General features: G+C 40.4%; 1 protein-coding gene across 2 annotated transcripts in view; it reads right to left on the bottom strand.

The window, feature by feature from the left end:
• The window catches only part of TRIM44 (tripartite motif containing 44), a 117,003-nt gene that overhangs the window by 78,128 nt on the left and 18,686 nt on the right, over window positions 1-20,189 (bottom strand). For both annotated transcript variants that reach the window (XM_037040515.1, XM_037040514.1), the window contains exon 2: window positions 12,684-12,761. In XM_037040515.1, coding sequence (XP_036896410.1) covers window positions 12,684-12,761 — 78 coding nt within the window. The remainder of the gene's footprint in view (window positions 1-12,683; window positions 12,762-20,189) is intronic.

Here is a 20,189-nt window from a genome sequence, read left to right as displayed (position 1 = left end):
TACAATCCTGCACTGGAAATGTGAAGCGTGGCTGGTATGGGGAGTCCTGACGGCCCCACTCCCTTCTCTGTGTTGGCCTCATAATCAGCCCTTCAAGCTTTGGCAGAGTAAATTATCAAGCCTTCTATCAGTGCCGAGAGGCGCTGGAACTGGGGGAGAAGGACATCACAATGTATTAATTTTATTAAGCCATTTAAAAGCTCAATCCCTTTGCTTTCTAACAATGCTCCAGCTCAGCAGGCAGCTCAGAAACCATGTCCAACCCTTGTTTTAAAATGCCTGGAGTCGATTTCCGCAGTGCTTCCATTAGGAGCTCTGGGGCTCCAACAGGAAGAGACAAACCAAAGGCCAACGCTGCAGGGGGAAGTAAAAAGGGAACAAGAATCTCAGTGGTGTTTAAAGTGGGGATATATCTTCTAATGTGTCTCTTAAATGGGACACAATTTCTACTGTGACTCTTAATTTCATTTAATTTGGCACCAGGCAGCTTTGCTAACTAGAATTTGCTCCATAATAATAAACATAATTGATTTGCATTGATTTCCTGTTTCTATTGGGAATATATGGACACACAGCTGCACACTCCCCAAGGCGGACTGCCTTGGCTTGAACAGATAACAGAGCTACACTGAACTAACTTCAGGCCAGGCAGCCACGCAAGGCCCAGCCAGAGTCAGCTAGTCAGCCAGAGAGCATCACCAAGAGGTCCCAACTATGAAAATTTAACTCAATTTTCATGTCATTATCAGTCACAGAGGTAGCAGGAGCCCTTTAAAACCTGCAATCTGTGTCACTAACCCTGGGAAGTGTTACTCTATCCAAGTATTTTTCTCTGCAAGGGTTGGAAGGTCTCCTGAACAATGGGGTTGAGGGCTGGTGGCTAGGAGCTGGTTGGGGAGCTGCCTCCACACACTCTCGCCTTTATTCTGGAAGGACTAGAAAAAGGCAGCCACCACTTACAAGATATTGTATTCTAAGCATTTTTAAGTGGGTTATCTCATTTAATCTTCCTAACAACCATATGAAGTATGTACTATTATCCCCTATTTTGCAGTTGAAAAAACAAAACAAACAAACAAAAAAACCCTGGAAAACCAAGAGTTTAAGCAAAGGATCTGCCGGAGATCTCAAAGCAATCAACGCTGGATGGGACCCGTCCCAGTGCAGTCTCATTCCAGAGCCTGAGCTTTTAATAACTGCCCTCCCCTGACTGTCAAATATTACCCCCTTCCCCTCTCCTCCATCAAGGCTAACAGCAGGATTCTTCTGACCCTCATCCCTGTCTCAGAGATGAAAGAGAGAGAAAAAGACTATTCTCGGCTGACTCTTCAAGTGAGGGGCTGAAAAAATTGACTCAGAGTAAATCTCTCTCAACAGCTTTATTGAGATATAATTCACCTATTATATAACTCACCCATTTAAAGTGGACAATTCAACTGGGTTTTTTTAGTGCATTCACAGAGCTGTGCAACCATTACCACAATCCATTCTAGAGCAGTTTTATCAACCCAAAGAGAAACTCCTTATCCATTACAGTCACCCCAAAACCCCATCCCTCCATCACCCTCAGCCTCAGGGATCAATTAGTCTACCCTTTATCTCTACAAACTTGCCTACTCTGGACATGCCTTGTAAGTAGAAGTCTGTAATATCTGGTCTTTTGTAAATGGCTTCACTTAGCATGTTTCTGAGGAGTATCCTTGTTGTAGCACCTATCGGTAATTCATTTCTTTTTGTTGCCAGATAGTACTCCACTGGGTAGCTGCATTTTACTTACCCTTTCATTGGTTGGGTTGTTCACACATTTTGCTTACTATGAACAAGTATGCAATTTCTGTGTGGGCATACATTTTCATTTCTCTTGGGTATATACCCAAGAATAAAATTGCTGGATTACATGGCATCTCTGTTTATCCTTTTGAGGATCTACCAAACTGCTTCCCAAAATGACTGCACCATTTTACATTCTCACCAGAAATCTATGAAGGTTCCAGTTTTTCTACATCTCAGCCAAATGAACAAAACTTCTCTTTACTGGGGAAAACTACAGAACTGTAGCACTTAGTAAGACCTGTCAAACTGCCCCAACTCTGCCTCCAAAACTGCTTGGGTGACCTCCGGCATGAACCTTTACTCTCTTGGCACCTTAGTTCCTCATCTACAAAGAGGGAGGGGGTGGACTGGAACAGATGGCCTAAGACTTCCCACTGAGCCCTGCATTTATTCATTTAGGCACACCATGTGAGATACCTTGACCAGTGGGGAGGCAGACGCTGTGAAATGGATAGCTTGGGGCTGACTGTGTGACTGCATTTTACTTTGCATTGACTCAGTTCCCACTGTGCCTCAGACTGGGACTCTATCACACTTGCTTAAGGAAAAAAAAGAAAAAAGAAAAACCAGAAGGTAAAAGAAACAACCCACATGGAATCTGGTTATTAGGAAGAAAACAAAAATGCTTTATAAGTGAAACTGTCATTAGGCAATAATGACAGGGTGTCTTCAGGATTTTAGTTCTCTAAACTGGGGTTCAAATTTGGAATTGGATTCCAATGATAAAAGTGCATGCACTTATAAGAAATGATAACAGGTAATAAAAGTAGAATACAAACTATGTGTGCACACACACAATAGTTACATATGTGTGTATATATAACTATTTCTATCTGAAAGGCAAAGCACATTTTCTACCTGTAGGATGAGGCACCATAATATTAACCAGTTTTTTCATAAGCATGTCTCATGGTATGATGTATTCACTACGTGCACCCAAATAATCCAGGCTGCATATTAAAAAGCAGATCTCAGAACTACCAAACTAGATGCTTTGGGTAAAGCTCAAGAATCTGTATTTTTAAAAGTATTCAGAGTCTACAAACCATTGCAGAGTAGAAGAATGGCTGGTTTTTTTTCTTCTTTATATTTACTTGATTTTCCATTTTTCTACAGAGAACATCTATTACTTTCATAGCTGGGGGACAGAGGAAGAGAGAAGTTGTTTTATTCTGATAAAGTCAGGGAGCTCTGGCTGGTGTGGCTCAGTGGATTCAGTGCAGGCCTGGAACCAAAGGGTCAATGGTTCAATTCCCAGTCAGGGCACATGCCTGGGTTGTGGGCCAGGTCTCCTGTAGGGGGCGTGCAAGAGATAACCACACACTGACATTTCTCTCCTCTTTCTCCTTCCTTTCCCCCTCTCTCTAAAAATAAATAAATAAAATCTTTATTAAAAAGTCAGGGAGATGGTGAAGGACAGCAAGGAGCTTGCTTCTCCTCTTTCTGGTGCCCATGAGGATACAGAAGATAAAAAGGGGCCACATTTGCTCTGTGTGGATTCCATGCCTTAGAGCTGAGACAGAACCCGAGAAGGCACAGATATTTTTCCCATTTGGTGTCCTCCATCTCAGCACTTGTCTGAGTTTTTCCTTTAGCTGGGGCTAGATGCTCTGGAGCTGGTGTGGCTCCTTTGCTGTTGTCCCACATTTTCTATTGGAAAAGGCTCTCCTCCAGGTCTGAGGCCCTAGGATTGTGGGGAACTGTGACTGCAGGATCCAGGAAAGAGGGAAAAGAGGGGCATGAGGGAAAAGTGGTCACTGACAAGGGACTGAAATTAGAAACCAACCCCACAGGAAAATACCCAAAACACCCCAAATCATGGAGACTGAATGGTATGCTATTAAACAACTAATGGGTCAAGATTGAAATTAGGGAAGAAATAAAGTTTCTGGAAACAAATGAAAATAAACTCACAACAACCCAAAACTTACGGGACACGGCCAAGGCAGTCCTGAGAGGGAAGTTCATAGCAATACAGGCTTACCTAAGGAAGATAGAAACATTTCAAACAAACAACCTAAGCCTATGCCTACAAGAACTCGAGGAACAACAACAAAGACAACCCAGAGCAAGTAGAAGGAAGGAAATAACCAAGATCAGAGCAGAATTAAATGACATAGAGACTAAAAGCACAATTCTAAGGATCAATGAATCCAAGAGTTGGTTCTTTGACAAGATAAATAGACAAGCCTTTAAGTAGGCTCATTAAGAAAAGAAGAGAGAGGACACAAATAAACACAATCAGAAATGAAAGAGGAGAAATTACAACTGATACCACAGAAATAGAAGGGATTGTATGAAATTACTATGAAGAACTGTATGCCAAGAAATTTGAAAACCTAGGTGAAATGGACATTTTTCTAGAAAAATATAATCTTCCAAAACTCAATGAAGAAGAAGTAGAAAGCCTGAACAGACCAATAACAGTAGATGAAATTGAAGCAGTAATCAAAAAACTCCCATCACACAAAAGCCCTGGACCAGATGGTTTCACAGGAGAATTCTACAAAGCTTTTAAGGAAGAGCTAACCCCTATTCTTCACAGACTATTCCAAAAAATCCAAAATGATGGGAAACTCCCAAACTCTTTTTATGAAGCCAGCATCATCCTCATTCCAAAAGCAGATAGAGACACAACAAAGAAAGAAAACTTCAGGCCAATATCGCTGATGAACATAGACGCTAAAATCCTCAACAAAATACTGGCAAATCGCATCCAACAATACATCAAAAAGATCATACACCACGACCAAGTGGGATTCATCCCAGGGATGCAAGGATGGTTCAATATCCGCAAATCAGTAAATATAATACACCACATAAACAAAAGCAAAGACAAAAACCACATGGTCATATCAATAGATGCGGAAAAAGCTTTTGATAAGGTACAACACCCATTTATGATAAAGGTACTCAGCAAAGTGGGAATAGAGGGAGCATTCCTCAATATAATAAAGGCCATATATGAAAGACCTACAGCCAACATCATACTCAATGGGCAAAAACTAAAAGCTTTTCCACTAAGATCAGGAACAAGACAAGGTTGTCCACTTTCACCACTTCTATTCAATATAGTATTGGAAGTTCTAGCCACAGCAATCAGACAAGAAAAGGAAATAAAAGGCATCCAAATCGGAAAGGAGGAAACAAAACTGTCATTGTTTGCAGATGACATGATAGTGTACATGGAAAATCCTATAGACTCTACCAAAAAACTGCTCGAACTAATAAATGAATTTGGCAAAACAGCGGGATACAAAGTCAATATCCAGAAATCAAAGGCATTTCTGTATACTAACAATGAATCAGCAGAAGCAGAAATCAAGAAAAAAATCCCATTCGATATAGCAAAAAGAAAAATAAAATATCTGGGAATAAATCTAACCAAGGAGGTTAAAGACCTGTATGCAGAAAATTACACAACACTGAAGACAGAAATCAAGGAAGACACAAACAAATGGAGACGTATACCGTGTTCATGGATTGGAAGAATTAACATCATCAAAATGTCCATACTACCCAAAGCAATTTACAGATTCAATGCAATACCTATTAAAGTACCAATGGCATATTTCACAGACATAGAACAAACACTTCAAAAATTTATATGGAACCATAAAAGACCCCGAATAGCAGCTGCAATGTTAAGAAAGAAGAACAAAGTAGGAGGGATCACAATACCTGATATCAAACTGTATTACAAGGCCACTGTAATCAAAACAGCCTGGTACTGGCATAAAAACAGGCACATAGACCAATGGAACAGAATAGAGAACCCAGAAATAAACCCAACTCTCTACAGTCAATTAATATTCGACAAAGGGGGCAGTATCATAAAATGGGGTAAAGATAGCCTCTTCAACAAATGGTGTTGGGAGAACTGGACAGCTACATGCAAAAAAATGAAACTCGAGCACCAACTTACATCATACACCAAAATAAATTCAAGGTGGATAAAAGACTTAAATATAAGCCATGACACCATTAAAGTCCTAGAGGAGAACATTGGCAGGAAAATCTCAGATATTTCACGCAGCAACATTTTTACTGATATGTCCCCTAGAGCAAGGACTATAAAGGAAAGAATAAACAAATGGGATCTCATCAAAATAAAAAGCTTCTGCGCAGCTAAAGAAAACAGCATTAAAATAAAAAGACAACCAACTGTATGGGAAAACATATTTGCCAATGATACCTCAGACAAAGGTTTAATCTCCAAAATATACAAAGAACTCACACGACTTCACTCTAAGAAGACAACTAACCCAATTAAAAAATGGGGAAAGGACTTGAACAGACACTTCTGCAAGGAGGACATACAGAGGATCCAGAGACACATGAAAAGATGCTCAATATCACTAGCTATCAGAGAGATGCAAATTAAAACTACAATGAGATACCACTTTACACCGGTGAGAATGGCTATCATAAACAAAGCAATAAACAACAAATGTTGGAGAGGGTGTGGGGAAAAGGGGACTCTGGTCCACTGTTGGTGGGATTGCAGACTGGTACAACCATTATGGAAAACAGTATGGAATTTTCTCAGAAAACTAAAATTGGACTTGCCTTTTGACCCAGCAATTCCACTGCTGGGATTGTATCCTAAGAACCCTAAAACACCAATCCCAAAGAACCTATGCACCCCAATGTTCATAGCAGCACAATTTACAATAGCCAAGAGTTGGAAGCAACCTAGGTGCCCGTCAGTAAATGAATGGATCAAAAAATTATGGTACATATACACAATGGAATTTTATGCTGCAGAAAGAAAGAAGGAGCTCCTACCTTCTGCAACATCATGGATGGAACTGGAAAGCATTATGCTGAGTGAAATAAGCCAGGTGCTGAAGGACAAATACCATATGATCTCACCTTTAACAGGAAGCTAAACAACAAAACAAACAAGCAAGCAAAATATAACCAAAGACACTGAAATAGAGAACAGGCTGACAGTGACCAGAGGGGAGAGGGGAGGGAATTTCAGGGGAAATAGGGGAGGGATTTAGAGGAACAAATATAATGCATACATGGACAACAACTGAGAAGGGTGGAAATGGGAGGGAGGGGGGAAGCACGGGGGGGTGGGATGGGATGGGAGTAATAGACAGAAAACTGTACTTGAAAAATAATTAAATTTAAAAAATTGGAAAAAAAGAAAGAAAAGTGGTCACTGAGGAGTCACGCTGCCAGGGATGGCAGGCCCCACATGCACACATCTACTCATCCAAGGGCTCAACGACAGTGCCGGGAAGAACATGGAGTAAGAGAAATCTGAAGTTAAGTCCTAGTCTCACAACTTACTAGCAAGCTAGTTAACCTCTCTGAATCTCATATCGCTCACTCATAAAACAGGGCAAATAATATTTATTTTCATAGGTATTGTAGTAAGATAATGCGCATCTATTAGTTTGTGCCAGATACTATGCTAATAGGGCTTAAAGATACAGAGATAAACACAATTCACGCTCTGTAAGATTACTATTTACTTCTTTTTTATGAAAAGCGCAGAAAGAGATCAATAATCATAATAACCTTCTAACTAAAGGAACACTTCCGAACGAGTCAACCTGCTAAGTGAGGCCCTTCAATTCTCGGTTGCAGCGGGCTGAATACACAGTGCCTCGGAAAGCGCTCCTGTCCTGTGGCGCGGCGAGGACGAGCACCAGGCCTGGCTCGACCCTGGTGAACACCAGGATGCTGCTTATCAAAATTCCAGTTAGGTTTCGCATATATCCATTACTATTTGTACATACAAAACCTGTATCATTTTAGCAGAAGTCTGATTAGCATAAAAGAGTGAGGAACTGGGCTGCGTTCCATTTCAATGATGTCAGCTATTTAAAAAGGATTGTAAAATTCCCTTGTAATTATAAAATTCTATGTATATGCTAAATAAAAATAAGAAAATAATTATCAGATCAATTGAACTAATTTTATGTTGCTAGACAAATCTTTCATCTCACACTTGAGTATGACCATCTTTAGAAATTGAAGAAAATAAGGAGGAAAGACCCTGATGTATTTCAGGCAGCCTTGGTATGACCAGTTCATGTTTAATACCACTCCAGTCAGACTACGTAATGGGAACCACTTGGTTCAAGTCTGAAGGTAACTTCTTATAAGATTAGTATGAATCTGAGACACACGAGTGTGGTTTTAGCTGTTTGTTTCAAGCGTGTCAGCTATAGGACACGATAAACAGCATATCTGAGATGAAAAACAACCAGTGTATAACAGAGAAAGTGGTTGTTATTAACTTCACAGTAAGAGATTAGTTTACATGAGCTTAGAGTACCATGCTTTCGGTCCAATGCTTTCTGAGAGACTGGGCAGGGAGAGGGAAGGGGACAGAATCACGTATTTTCCAAGCTTCAGTTTCCTCTGGGAAAACTGTGAAAGGTAACTGCCTAGTCACTGCAAAGGCAAGCTGTAAAGAACTCAGAACACTTTAAATTTCTTAAAAATCCAAGTATAGAAAGACAGATAAACAGACACACACACACACACCCTGATTAATTACATCTTTTAATTTCCCCAAAGTATCATAAATATAAGGAATCTATAGACAAAAATCCTACTTTGTGCAATAAATGTTTCTGGGAAGTTTGACTAAAAAAGATGTTTGCAAATTGGATCATGTCAAATACATTAGGATGTCTTATAATTGAAAAGACCACTTCCAATTAAACAAAATAGACATTGTTTATTATTAAAAACAATGTCTTTCCACTATATACAAAGTTCCAGATTTCCGGATGTACGCTCCCTTTGAAACAAAGCTTACCATAGCAACATGCATACACACAACTTCCTCTGGCCCCTTATTTGCCAACAACCATCACTGGCTAATTCCTGTCCTCATGTTCACCCTTAGTGCCTGGAATTTGATGTCTCCTGTTCCTCTGGTTTTATAACTCAGCCCACTCTTGGACCACGGCATGGACCTTGATCGTCCTCTTAAACCCCGATCAGGACTCCTTCCCCTCTTTTGAGCTTTGCTATTTCTCTATTGGACATGACTGTTCAAAGGAATCCTGTCATCTCAGGCAGCCTGAGCTGACTACTCAGTTCGCCTCTCTTACCCCTCCCCTACTTCTTTGCTACCCTGGCTCAATGCTTTGTTTTCTAAGCCTAGATTTTTTTTTATTACATTTTCTTCCAAAGTTGAAATCACTTGGACTTATTCATGAGGGGTCTTATGGTTATTTTTCAAAAGAATGAAAAAAATCAAAGCAAGACAGAAGGAACACAGCCAACATCTAGTATAGCCTCTAGTCATCCCAAGCCTACTGAATCCGTAAACCCGGTGCGGGGCGGGGCAGGTGGCCTAATACTGTCTTTTAATCAGTCCTCCTCATGATTTCATGCACACTAAAGTTTAAGAACTACTAGTTTGAAAGAAAACAGGGTGTGTGGCAGATATTTTGGACAAAATGAGGCATCAAATTAAGTCTATACTATTGACAAAGAAGAATGTCTAAGATATTCTGTGTAATAAAACTATAGGTATAGTGTAATTTTTGTCAAAAATCTTAGAAGTGTATTTCCATGTGGAAATGTCTAGATTATAGGAAAAACTGTTAAAGTGGTCAACTTGGGGGAAATTCATTTTACTTTTCCTTTATGGGTATCTATTTTTTATCTATAAGCATATATTGTTTTTAAATTTTAAAAAATGGTTAATCTAGGCATCCGCCACTCCTCTCTGGAAAAATCTGCAGGTAGAAACTAACTCAGTTCCCAGGAGACTTCAGTGCTCGGACCAATCAAGCTCTGTGATGCTTCGGGGAGTGTGGAGAAGTGAGGCAGAGACAGGGCTCAGTGCTCCACGACTCCATCTGGGGTCTCTGTGAAGCTACTGTACCGGGAAATAACAAGTCACAAAGTTTGAGAGATTTTCTTTCTTAAATAGGCCAACTGAAGAAAAGAAAAAGAGGGGATGGTGAGGTTCCAAGGGAAAACAGAACAGACTAAACACTTTCCTGGAAGACACCAATTTATTGAGGGGAACATTTTCTTTGTTGCAGAAACTAAGTATTTAGGCGTCCTGGTTTTCACCACCCCTCACTTTGTGATCTGGCGGTCGTTATACATGACGACGTCCTTCTTCAAGCTGGCTCCAAGCATATACAGCATATGCATATGACAGACCAGAAAGAGGCTTGAAAATAAAAGTGGTTGGTGGAAAATAATGCAGGGCAAGATAAAGATAAGATAAAAGAGAGGTGACTGTGTATACGCATATCCAAGATCAAGCCAGGCCCTAACAAATATCCTTTAGCTTACGGTGCATCGTGGGGAAAACCCTGAGGCTTCCATGGGTTGCTCTCACAGGACCACTCAATTCTTCCACCTCTGGCAAGTTTCCCACCAGAAGTACTACAAGCATTCAGAAAGAACCCCAAAGCGCTTTACCTGTACTTATCATTACACACAGAAGCCACTCAGTGTGATCTGTACACATCCTCTTGAGCTTCACTGCCTCAAAGCATGTGGATGTGGCAGAAACAAAACATACGGTTGTCTCCCTCAGTGTAGCTACTGTCCCAGAAACCGGAGAAACTCAGAAAAAAAAGCTTTCAGAGATCTTTAATAATTAATTGATTCATCTTCACTAAACTAAAACTCCTTATACCAGGAATCTTTTTACATTGAGCTGAAAAAAAGTGATAAAGGTTACCCCAATCGTTTATCTATCAAGATACTCTCTACCTCTAGAACCCTAACTATACCTGAGGACAAGAAAACTACCAATGCCCCAATACTTCTAATGCTGTATGAAGAGCAAATTACTTTGTGATTGGTAACTGCAGCCAACTTTTGAAAAGCCTGTCATCTCCCGTGGCTCTGCCTCACGTAGTACTTCGTATTAGAAAAGAGGCACAACGTGATTACATGGTAGAAAGACGAAACCCGGGGCTTGGTCTGCAACATGATATAAAAGATAGAGCATGGGCACTGGTGTCAGAGTTTGAATCCCAGCTCTAAATTACACTAGATTTGGGGCAAATAACCCTACCTCCCTGAGCCTCAGTGTCCTTATCAACAATATGGGAATAATAAGCTACTTTATGGAGTTGCTAAAGTAATCACATGTATGCAAGAGGTGCAATAAGGAGTTAATGTTTAAGGGGTACAGAGTTTCAGTTTAAGATAAAAAAGTTTTGGAGATGGATGGTAGTCATAGTTAGAAAACAATTTGAATGTACTTAATGCCAATGCCTTCTCAACACTTACAAATTGTTAAAAAGGTAAACTACACCACATATATTTACCACAATTACTTTTAGAACTACGTAAGGCTCCTAGCACAGTGCCTGGCTCTTAGTACGTGTTCAAGAAGTGCTAGTCTTATCCCACCTATAAGGGACTTTAACTGAAAGAAAGGAGACACCAAAAACCAGACAATCACGCTCCTCTCCCAACTTCCTTGTGAGCGGCTCTGGCTCTCGGGCAGAGCCAGCTGGCACCACTGCCAGGTAGTGCCACAGTAAGTATCTGGGTAGAAGGGAGGCTGTGTTAGTCATAAGCCCTCCAGCGTGTTCAGTTCCCAGTCCACCCCCACCCTGGTATGGCATCTCCCAGAGTATCAACCCTACACCCCCCAACTTCTTGCAAAGAAAGCTGGGACGCTCAAAGCATTTCCCAGACCAGACTCTAGGTCACGAGGACAAAAGCATTAGCAGGGGCAGCTGGCTCCTGCAGGCTGGGGAGAGACAAAATGCTAACACTGAACACCAACTGGATGGGTCTGGATCCTGTTCCAGTTTCCAGCATTAAGCTGATCAGTATCTCAGATGCCTTTGGCTGAATTTAATGGGCACAGAGGACAATAGTCTCAAAGGCCTGGTAAAGGAAGATTAAAAATGCACCTGTCTGCAGTTCAGGGAAAACAATTAATGATTATGTGTTGTAAGTCATAAAATACAGAAAGAGAAAAATAGATGATTTATCTCTACGCGTATTAGAACACTGCTTTTGATGAGCAGGCTTAATTAGATCTTGATGCAGTATGCTGATAGATGATTGTTAACATCCCTCGAACTTAGCTCAAGGAGAATGAAATACAGGTTTTCCTGTCCCTATGAAACCTTTTGTAAGCTGAAATGGCATAAAGTGAAGAAGCAATTACCATTAATTTATATGGAAAATTTTTTGAGTGTTCCCATACCCCCAAATTACCTACCAAATCATACCAAAGATGCTTAATTGCCAGTTTTACGCTAAGTGTAACACCCTTTGGAACTCTCTCAGGCTTTTCTGATACTTTATGACACATCTTGCACAAAATAAATGGAGATAAAACACAGATGCTCACAGACACAGTTCAAAGCTATAGTGGCTTGATACTGAGATGCTGAGTGTAGTTCTTCAGGAAGGAGCTTGGCAGGGCCACTTGCTACTCGGGCTTGTGCTGCCTCTATAACGGTTCGTTGCAAAACAAAGGCTGAAGGCTCTTTTCACTCTTCTTCATAAAAGCAAAAATTCTCTTTGGATTTCTTTCAGTTAGTGAAAACAGGTACTAGCCCTGGCTGGCTGGTGTGGCTTAGTGGATTGAGCATGAGTCTGTGAAGCAAAGGTTTGCCTGTTCGATTCCCAGTCTGGGCACATGCCTGGGTTGTAGGCCAGGTCCCCGGTAGGGGGCGTGTGAAAGGCAACCACAAATAGGTATTTTTCTCCCCCTCTTTCTCCTTCCCTTCCCTTCTGTCTAAAAATAAACAAATAAAATCTTTTTAAAAACCCAGGTCTTTCATAAAAGCAAAATGGAGTAAAGTGAACTTTCAGAAAGTGGGGGATACCTGTATATGGGGATACCAATATCCAATAAATTCTAAAACAATACTTACTTTAGGGTCTGAGCTCTTGAACTTTAACCTTTCCACCAACTCTATCATCGCTGCCTTTAATCCGCCAGAGTCTTTGCTCTAGAAAAAAGAAAAGTCAGGAGTCATTAGACAGCATTTTGTTGCTCTCTCCATCACAAACAGCGTTTCCATGGAACAATGAAACAGAAAGCAATTTTTTCTTTTTCTCAGCCAAGAAAACTAAACGACCAGGGGGAGCTGCATCGCCCTTCATCTTCTCTATGGCTAAAGAGGGCCGAGACATAAATTGCCCAGTGACCTGAGAGAACTACTGGAATGAAAATTAAAGATAATTTGTACTGGCTGGCCGACTGCTTCATGTCAGTGCCCAACTGAGCCAGTGTTCACCGAGGGCCAAGGCCCTGCAGAAGAGACTTCCTTCCAGGTGCCTGATTTATGACCTAATGACTTTTATTCTGACCTTCTACACACCAAATACAGAAGTATGCAATATTAAATATTCTTCACAGAATAAACACACAAAAAATGCTCCAAGATATAATTGGAAATGGTATCACAGTGTGCTGGTTGAGTACAGGTTTTTAAGTCAGACATAAATGGTTTCAAATTTGGGGTCTGTCATGAACTAGTTGACTGACCTCAGGCAAATTACTGACTTTCTCAAAACTTTTCCTTCCTTCCATAAAATGGAGATAATAAACAGTTACTTGGAGGCTTAAGTAAAATAGTGTTTGTAAAGTTATTAGCACAGTATGTGGCACATAGTAAGTGCTCAATAAATGTCACCCACTAATTTACTGTTGTTATTGCATTGTAATGACTTAGAGTAGCACAGTCCAATAAAAATGCAATGTAAAAAACATAAAATAAAAATGCAATGTAAGCCACAAATGCAAGCCACATATGTAATTCTAAGTTTTCTGGTAGCCACAAAAATTAAGTGAAATTAAGTTTAATATCTTCAACTTAACACAGAATATCCCAAATATGCAATGTCAACATGTGGTATTTCATGTACTTTTTTCATACTAGGTCTTTGAAATTTACACTTACAGCCCAATTCAATCTGGCTAGGTATATTTTGAGTGCTCCAGAGCCATGTATGGCTACTGAGTACTGTATTGCTCAGCAAAGATTTAGAACACACTCTCTAGAGCGACAAGGTCTGGATTCTCAATTCTACCACTACCTGTGTGAAGGCACAGGTCTCTCTGTGCCTTCATTTCTTTGTCTCTAATATGTGGCTAAATACAGTATCTATTTCATAAGGTTGTAGTGGTATTAAATGAGCTGGTATATGTCAAATGAGATATTATATCCTTAGAACAGGACCTGGCATGTGGCAAACACAATAGATGTATGAGACCTTTTTTTTATTGCCTATCTTCCTCACAATGTTTTAAGTTCCTTAAAGGTAAGAACTACATCTATCATCTCCGTATCTCTGCCCAGCATCAAAGGTTTTTTTTTTTAAGTCTGCAGAACAAAGGAATGAATGAAAATACAATCTTAAGACATGAATGTCCTAATAATAAAATATGTGTAGCACAATCTAAAACCACAAAAATTAGTTTTATTTTCTAATCTCAACACCTCTGTGGGATAGGGGAGAATCATCACCCTCACCTTACCAGTGACAAAAAGGAAGCATGAAGAAGTAAAGTGGTTACCATCTTTAGAGGGGGCGGGGGCAGAAAAGAACCATATAAACAAACACCACAAATATCTTGTTACTTGAAACTGCCCACGGAGTCAGTGACCTTTCCCAAACCTGAAGAACCAATTCCAATTCCTCCAAAACATGAAATACATACTCAGTAAGATCCCGTCATACAGATTAAAATAGACTAAAGGCTAAATCTTTTTTTACCCTTTAACCTCCTTTCTCTCCCAAGCCTATACAGAAAATGTCCGATTTGGCAGGACTAAGACTGATACCCAAACACAGCTTGATTGACTTTCCCATTTTAGCTATGTTTCTCAGTTTTAATAATTTGTATTTTAAAATTGGGGATGTACAACTCTCCACATTTATTCACCAATTTAAACCTAGAGGTCCCATACCAGAGAGTGGGTGAGAACCAATGTACCTAAAAAAGGGTTAAGTTGACAGACACAGTCCTGCTCTTACGAGATAACCAGACACTAAAGTCTGTCTGGCGATACCGCTCTTCTGACCTGCTTCTCACTGGCTAAGCCCACAGGTCACCCGTCCCTGGAAAGCTCTCTTCCCCCATATCCCAGCTGCAAGCGCCAATTTTAAGCTCTTCAGCAAGAGCCCCAATATATTTTGACTTTCCCCCCGGCCCTAGAGAACAGAAAGGAGGGCATGAAACTGCCTTAAAACACTCAGAAAGGAAACAGAGCGACAAAGGAATCCCTAAGAAGCAGACAGCCTGTGTGCAGGCAGATGTGCCCTGTGAGGAGAGATAAGGGAACCCTTTGCCTTCTTTCATAAAAATACTGTGTGTCAGCAGAATCCTTCTCCTCGAAACAAAGCATCGGCAGCACTGCCCATCCAGGGGAGAGATGGAGGGGAGGCACAGAGACTGACCCTTCAGGAAAGCCACCATTCCACCTCCCCACCCCACCCTGTTTGAGTATTATTCTCAAAGATCAGCTAGGGTCTACATTGAGGCAGCTATACTCAGTCTGTAAATGGGTGGTGAAAAAAACCCTTTCTCTATGGCTTTTTTTTTTTTTTTTAAGAAACCATAAAATAAGCAGTTGGTCAGAAGGGAGAGGTTCCTCTGGGCAGACCTGCCCCTGACAGCTGCTGGACTGGGCTGCAGTACAAATGGAGGGTCCTGGGCCCCCAGTACACCTTCTTTCTGCTCCCATACCCCAATCCTCCTGTACCTCATGAAGCCTCATACACAGACATTCAAGCTAGCAGAGTTCTGGAAATACCCCTCTCAAGTGGTTGCCCTTATTCACCCCGACTTAGGAAAGCACGTATCAGGGGTGGGGTCTAACGGCTTGATCCACCTTTGGGAGGATGAACTCAGAAAGGAACTCTGCAGGTCCTGGAAGTAGGTTCAGGACATTTTGTCTGGTAATTCTTGGGCCCTCAGTACCTGGAGAGTGAGCCAGGAGATGGGTATGGCCAAAGGAGAGCCTTCTAAAGCATGGGGTATGGGGCAGCGGCACAGGGTTGTCTAGGTCTAAGGTGGTATTGAAGCATGAATGTCCCTAAACCATACGGTGGTATCATGCTTCCACTAATCATTTGTTTGCAGAGGACCACCATCAGTCAAAAGGGAATGGGAACGGGAGAGTGTACCCTCATACTTCCTTACTATGGTGGAATAGAGCAGCTGCCGCTGAAACCTGCATTCTAATTGAGAAGTAGACCAGAATAGCAACCAAAGACAAGCTAATTCTAACCTTGTAGACATTCGATTCCATAAATGGGCAGATTCTACTCTGTCACTTCTCGGGGCAAGCACGGTGAGGTAAAAAAACGAGATTCTCCTGATACTGCTCTTCTCCACCTCCACCCCACACAATGCATTCCAAGAATACGGAATTCAGTGTAAGCACACCTTATTTATGCACCTCTTTCCCCCACTAAAAGCATGTAGAATAAAAAAGAGAGGAGTGCTATTTCGTGACACCCACCCCACCCCTCAGGTCTGATCAATCTGTGGAGATGCAGGATGCTTCACAAAAGCCAGCTCCTAGGGGTGATTCATAATGACGACAAGAGGAAAACAAAAAGGCCTTACATGTAAAGATGTTCTCTACTTTCCAAAGCACTTTCATATGCTTTTCCATTGGTCTTTCACAATAAGCCTAAAATATAGTGTATTCTCACTTTATATTTCAGAATATGGCTGGTGGAAATTAAAAAATGGCGGGAAGAACCCCAAAATCACAGAGCTCGTACAATCTTTCATTGGCACTTCACAGTAACAAAATAACTGTGGCAGTCGGGCAATGTCCCCAAATTACACAGCTAGTAAATACCAAAACCAGAATCATGAAGATGCAAATAAGAAAGATGAAAACATACAACAGAAGAGGTTGGTATCAAGAACACAAGATAAACTTGGAAAACTGAAGGACATGAAGGAAATAAATTGAGGAAGATACAGATAAGTGGGACCATATACTATGTTCATGAATTGGGAGATACCACCCAAAGCAATCAACAGATTCAGAGCAGTTCCTACTAAAATACCAATGGCATATTTCACAGATCTAGAAAAAACATTCCAAAAATATATATGGAGCCCAAAAGATCCTGAACAGCCTCAGCCTCAGCAATACTGAGAAAGAACAAAGTTGAGGGATCAAAAACCTGGTATCAAATTATACTATAAGGTCAATGTAATCAAAACAGCATGGCACTATAAAAAAGGCTTATGGCTCAACAGAACAGAACAGGGAGCCCAGAAATCAACCCATTCTTAGATGGTCACTTAGTATTTGACAGAGGAAGCAGGAGCATAGAGTGGAGTAAAGAAGTCTCCTCAATAAATGGTTCTAGGAAAATTAGACAGGTATAAGCAAAAGAAATGAAACTAGATTACTACCTTACACCACAGACAAGAATAAACTCAAAGTGGATAAAAGGATTATATGGAAGTCACAACAAATACATACCAGAAGATTGCTTGCCTCTTCACACAACCACATCAAACTGTAGAATGGATGAAGCTGAGAATCAAATCAATGACTTGAAATGAGGAAGCAACAAACAACTCATCAGAACAATAAGAAAAAAAAAGAATCCAAAAAAATTAAGATAGTGTAGCCTCTGGGCAAATTCAAGAGGGCCAACATTCACATCATAGGGGTGCCAGAAGGAGAGGAAAAAGAGCAAGAAATTGGAAATGTATTTGAAAAATAATGAAAAAACACTTCCCTAATTTGGTGGAGGAAATAGACATGAAAATCCAGGAAGCCCAGAGAATCCCAAACAAGATGGATGCAAAGAGGCTCACTCCAGGACACATCATAATCAAAATGCCAAAGGTTAAAGATAAAGAGAGAATCTTAAAAGCAGCAAGAGAAAAAAGTTAGTTACCTACAGGGAAGTTCCCATAAGACTGTCAGCTGATTTTTCAAAAGAAACTTTGCAGGCTAGAAGGGATTGGAAAGAAATAGTCAAAGTCATGAAAAGTAGCGACTTACAGCCAAAATTGCTCTAGCAAACCTGTCATTTGGAATGGAAGGGTAAACAGATAAAGAGTTTCCCAGACAAGAAAAAACTAAAGGAGTTCATCATGACCAAAACACCATTACATGAAATGTTAAAGGGACTTATTCAAGAAACAGGAGAAGATCAAAACTATGAACAATAAAATGGCAATAAATGCATATGTATCGACAATTGAATTTAAAAAACAAACCAAGCAAACAAGAAAAACAGAGACAGAATCATGGATATGGATAGCATTTTGATGATTGCCAGATGGGAAGGGGGAATGGGTAAAGAGGTGGGGGATTAAGAAGTACAAGTAGGTAGTTACAGAATAGCCACTGGGATGTAAACTACGGTACAGGAATTGGAGTAGCCAAAGAACTTACACACATGCCTCACGGACAGGAGCAAAGGTAGGAGGACTCCCTGAGGAAGTGAGGGTTGCTGGGTAGAGGGAGGGCAAAGGAGGGAAAATCAGGACAGCTATAATAGCATAATCAATAAAATATAATTAAAATTAAAAATACACTAAAAAATTCATAAAACTGTACAAATACTAGAAGAAAACATTGCCAGTAAAATCTCAGACATCTCTTGCAGCAATATTTTTGCCAATAAGTCCCCTAAGACAAGGAAAATAAAGGAAAAAATAAACAAATAGGACTAAATCAAACTAAAAAACTGCTGCACAGCCAAAGAAACTGTTAACAAAATTAAAAGGGAACCCACTGTGTGGAACATATTCACCAATGATACATCTGATAGGGGTTAATTTCCAAAATAAATAAATAACATATACAACTTAATACCAGAAAGGCAAACAATCTAATTAAAAAACAGGCAAAGAACTTGAATAGACACTTCTCTAAAGTGGACAATGACCAATAGATGACCAATACAGATGACCAATAGACAGATGAAAAAAATTCAAGTCATTAATCATCAGAAATAGGCAAATTAAAATCACATTGAGATATCACCTCACACCTGCCAGAATGGGTATCATCACTAAGTCAATAAACAACAAGAGTCGGTGAGGATGTAGAGGTAAGGGAGCCTTCATGTACTGTTGGTGGGAATGCAAACTGGTACAGCCACTGTGGAAGACAGTATGGAGTTTCCTAAAAAAATTACAAATGGAACCGCCTTTTAACCTAGCAATCCCACTTCTGGGAATATATTCAAAGGAACCCAAAACACTGATTTGAAAGAACAGAAGCACCCCTATGTTCATTGCAGTATTATTTACAATCACCAAAATACGGAAGCAGCTCAAGTGTCTGTCAATAGATGAGTGGATAAAACAACTATGGGACATTTACATAATGGAATACTATTTAGCTATAAAAAAAAAGAAAGAAAGTTTTATCCTTTGTGACAGTATGGATGGACCTGGAGAACATTATGTGAAATAAGCTAGTCAGAGAAAGACAGATACCATATGATTTCACTCATATATGGAAGGTAATGAGCAAACTGATCTAACAAAATAGATACAGACTCACAGAGAGCAAGAAGACAACAAATGGGAGGGGTGGAGGGGTTGGGCAAAAAGACAAAGGACTCATGGCATGGAAGACAGTGTTGTGATTCTAGGAGGGAGGGGGGTAAGGGAACTAAATGGTAATTTAAAAAATACAAAAAAATTATTAAATAAAAGTGTATTGTAAGTTAAAAATAAATAAACATTTTCATATAATAAACAAGAAAATACATAAGGGGTCTCTATAAATAAGAAGGCAAGCCCAAAAGAAATCCCAACAAAGGATACAAACAAAATAGAAATGTGAAACGGCTAATTAACATATAAAACTTGTTTTAGAAAGCTCAAATTAGGACTTCTGGACAAGATGGAGGCGTAGGTAAACACACTGTGCCTTCTCACACAATCCCAAAAAAGACAACAACAATTTAAAAACAAACAACAACCAGAACTGACAGAACTGATTATAAACACCTGTGGGGGTTGAGGTGGCAGTGGGAGAAATTCCCAGCCTCACAGGAGAGTTCAATGGAGAGACGCACAGGGTCCTAGAATGTACACAAACCCATCCACCAGGGAATCAGCACCAGAAGGGCCAAATTTGCTTATGGGAAGTGGGGGAAGTGACTAAAAGCCCACAGAGAGCAGAGCAAGCAGCACTGTTCCCTCTCAGATCCCTTCCCCACATACAGTGTCACAACTAAGCTATGTGGGCTACCCTGCCCAGGTGAACACCTAAGGCTCCGCCCCTCACCACCTAACAGGCTTACCAAGACAAAAACATGGTCCAAAGGAAAGAACAGATCAAAGCTCCATAAAAAATACAACTAAGTGACAAAGAGACAGCCAACCTATCAGATGCACAGTTCAAAGCACTGGTAATCAGGATGCTCAC

Source organism: Sturnira hondurensis, unplaced genomic scaffold (assembly GCF_014824575.4).
Source record: "Sturnira hondurensis isolate 20B ecotype Veracruz unplaced genomic scaffold, ASM1482457v3 Scaffold0002638, whole genome shotgun sequence".
NCBI classification, from domain to species: Eukaryota; Metazoa; Chordata; class Mammalia; order Chiroptera; family Phyllostomidae; genus Sturnira; species Sturnira hondurensis.
Note: the sequence above shows the minus strand (reverse complement) of the source record. Positions and strands in the feature narration are given on the sequence as shown.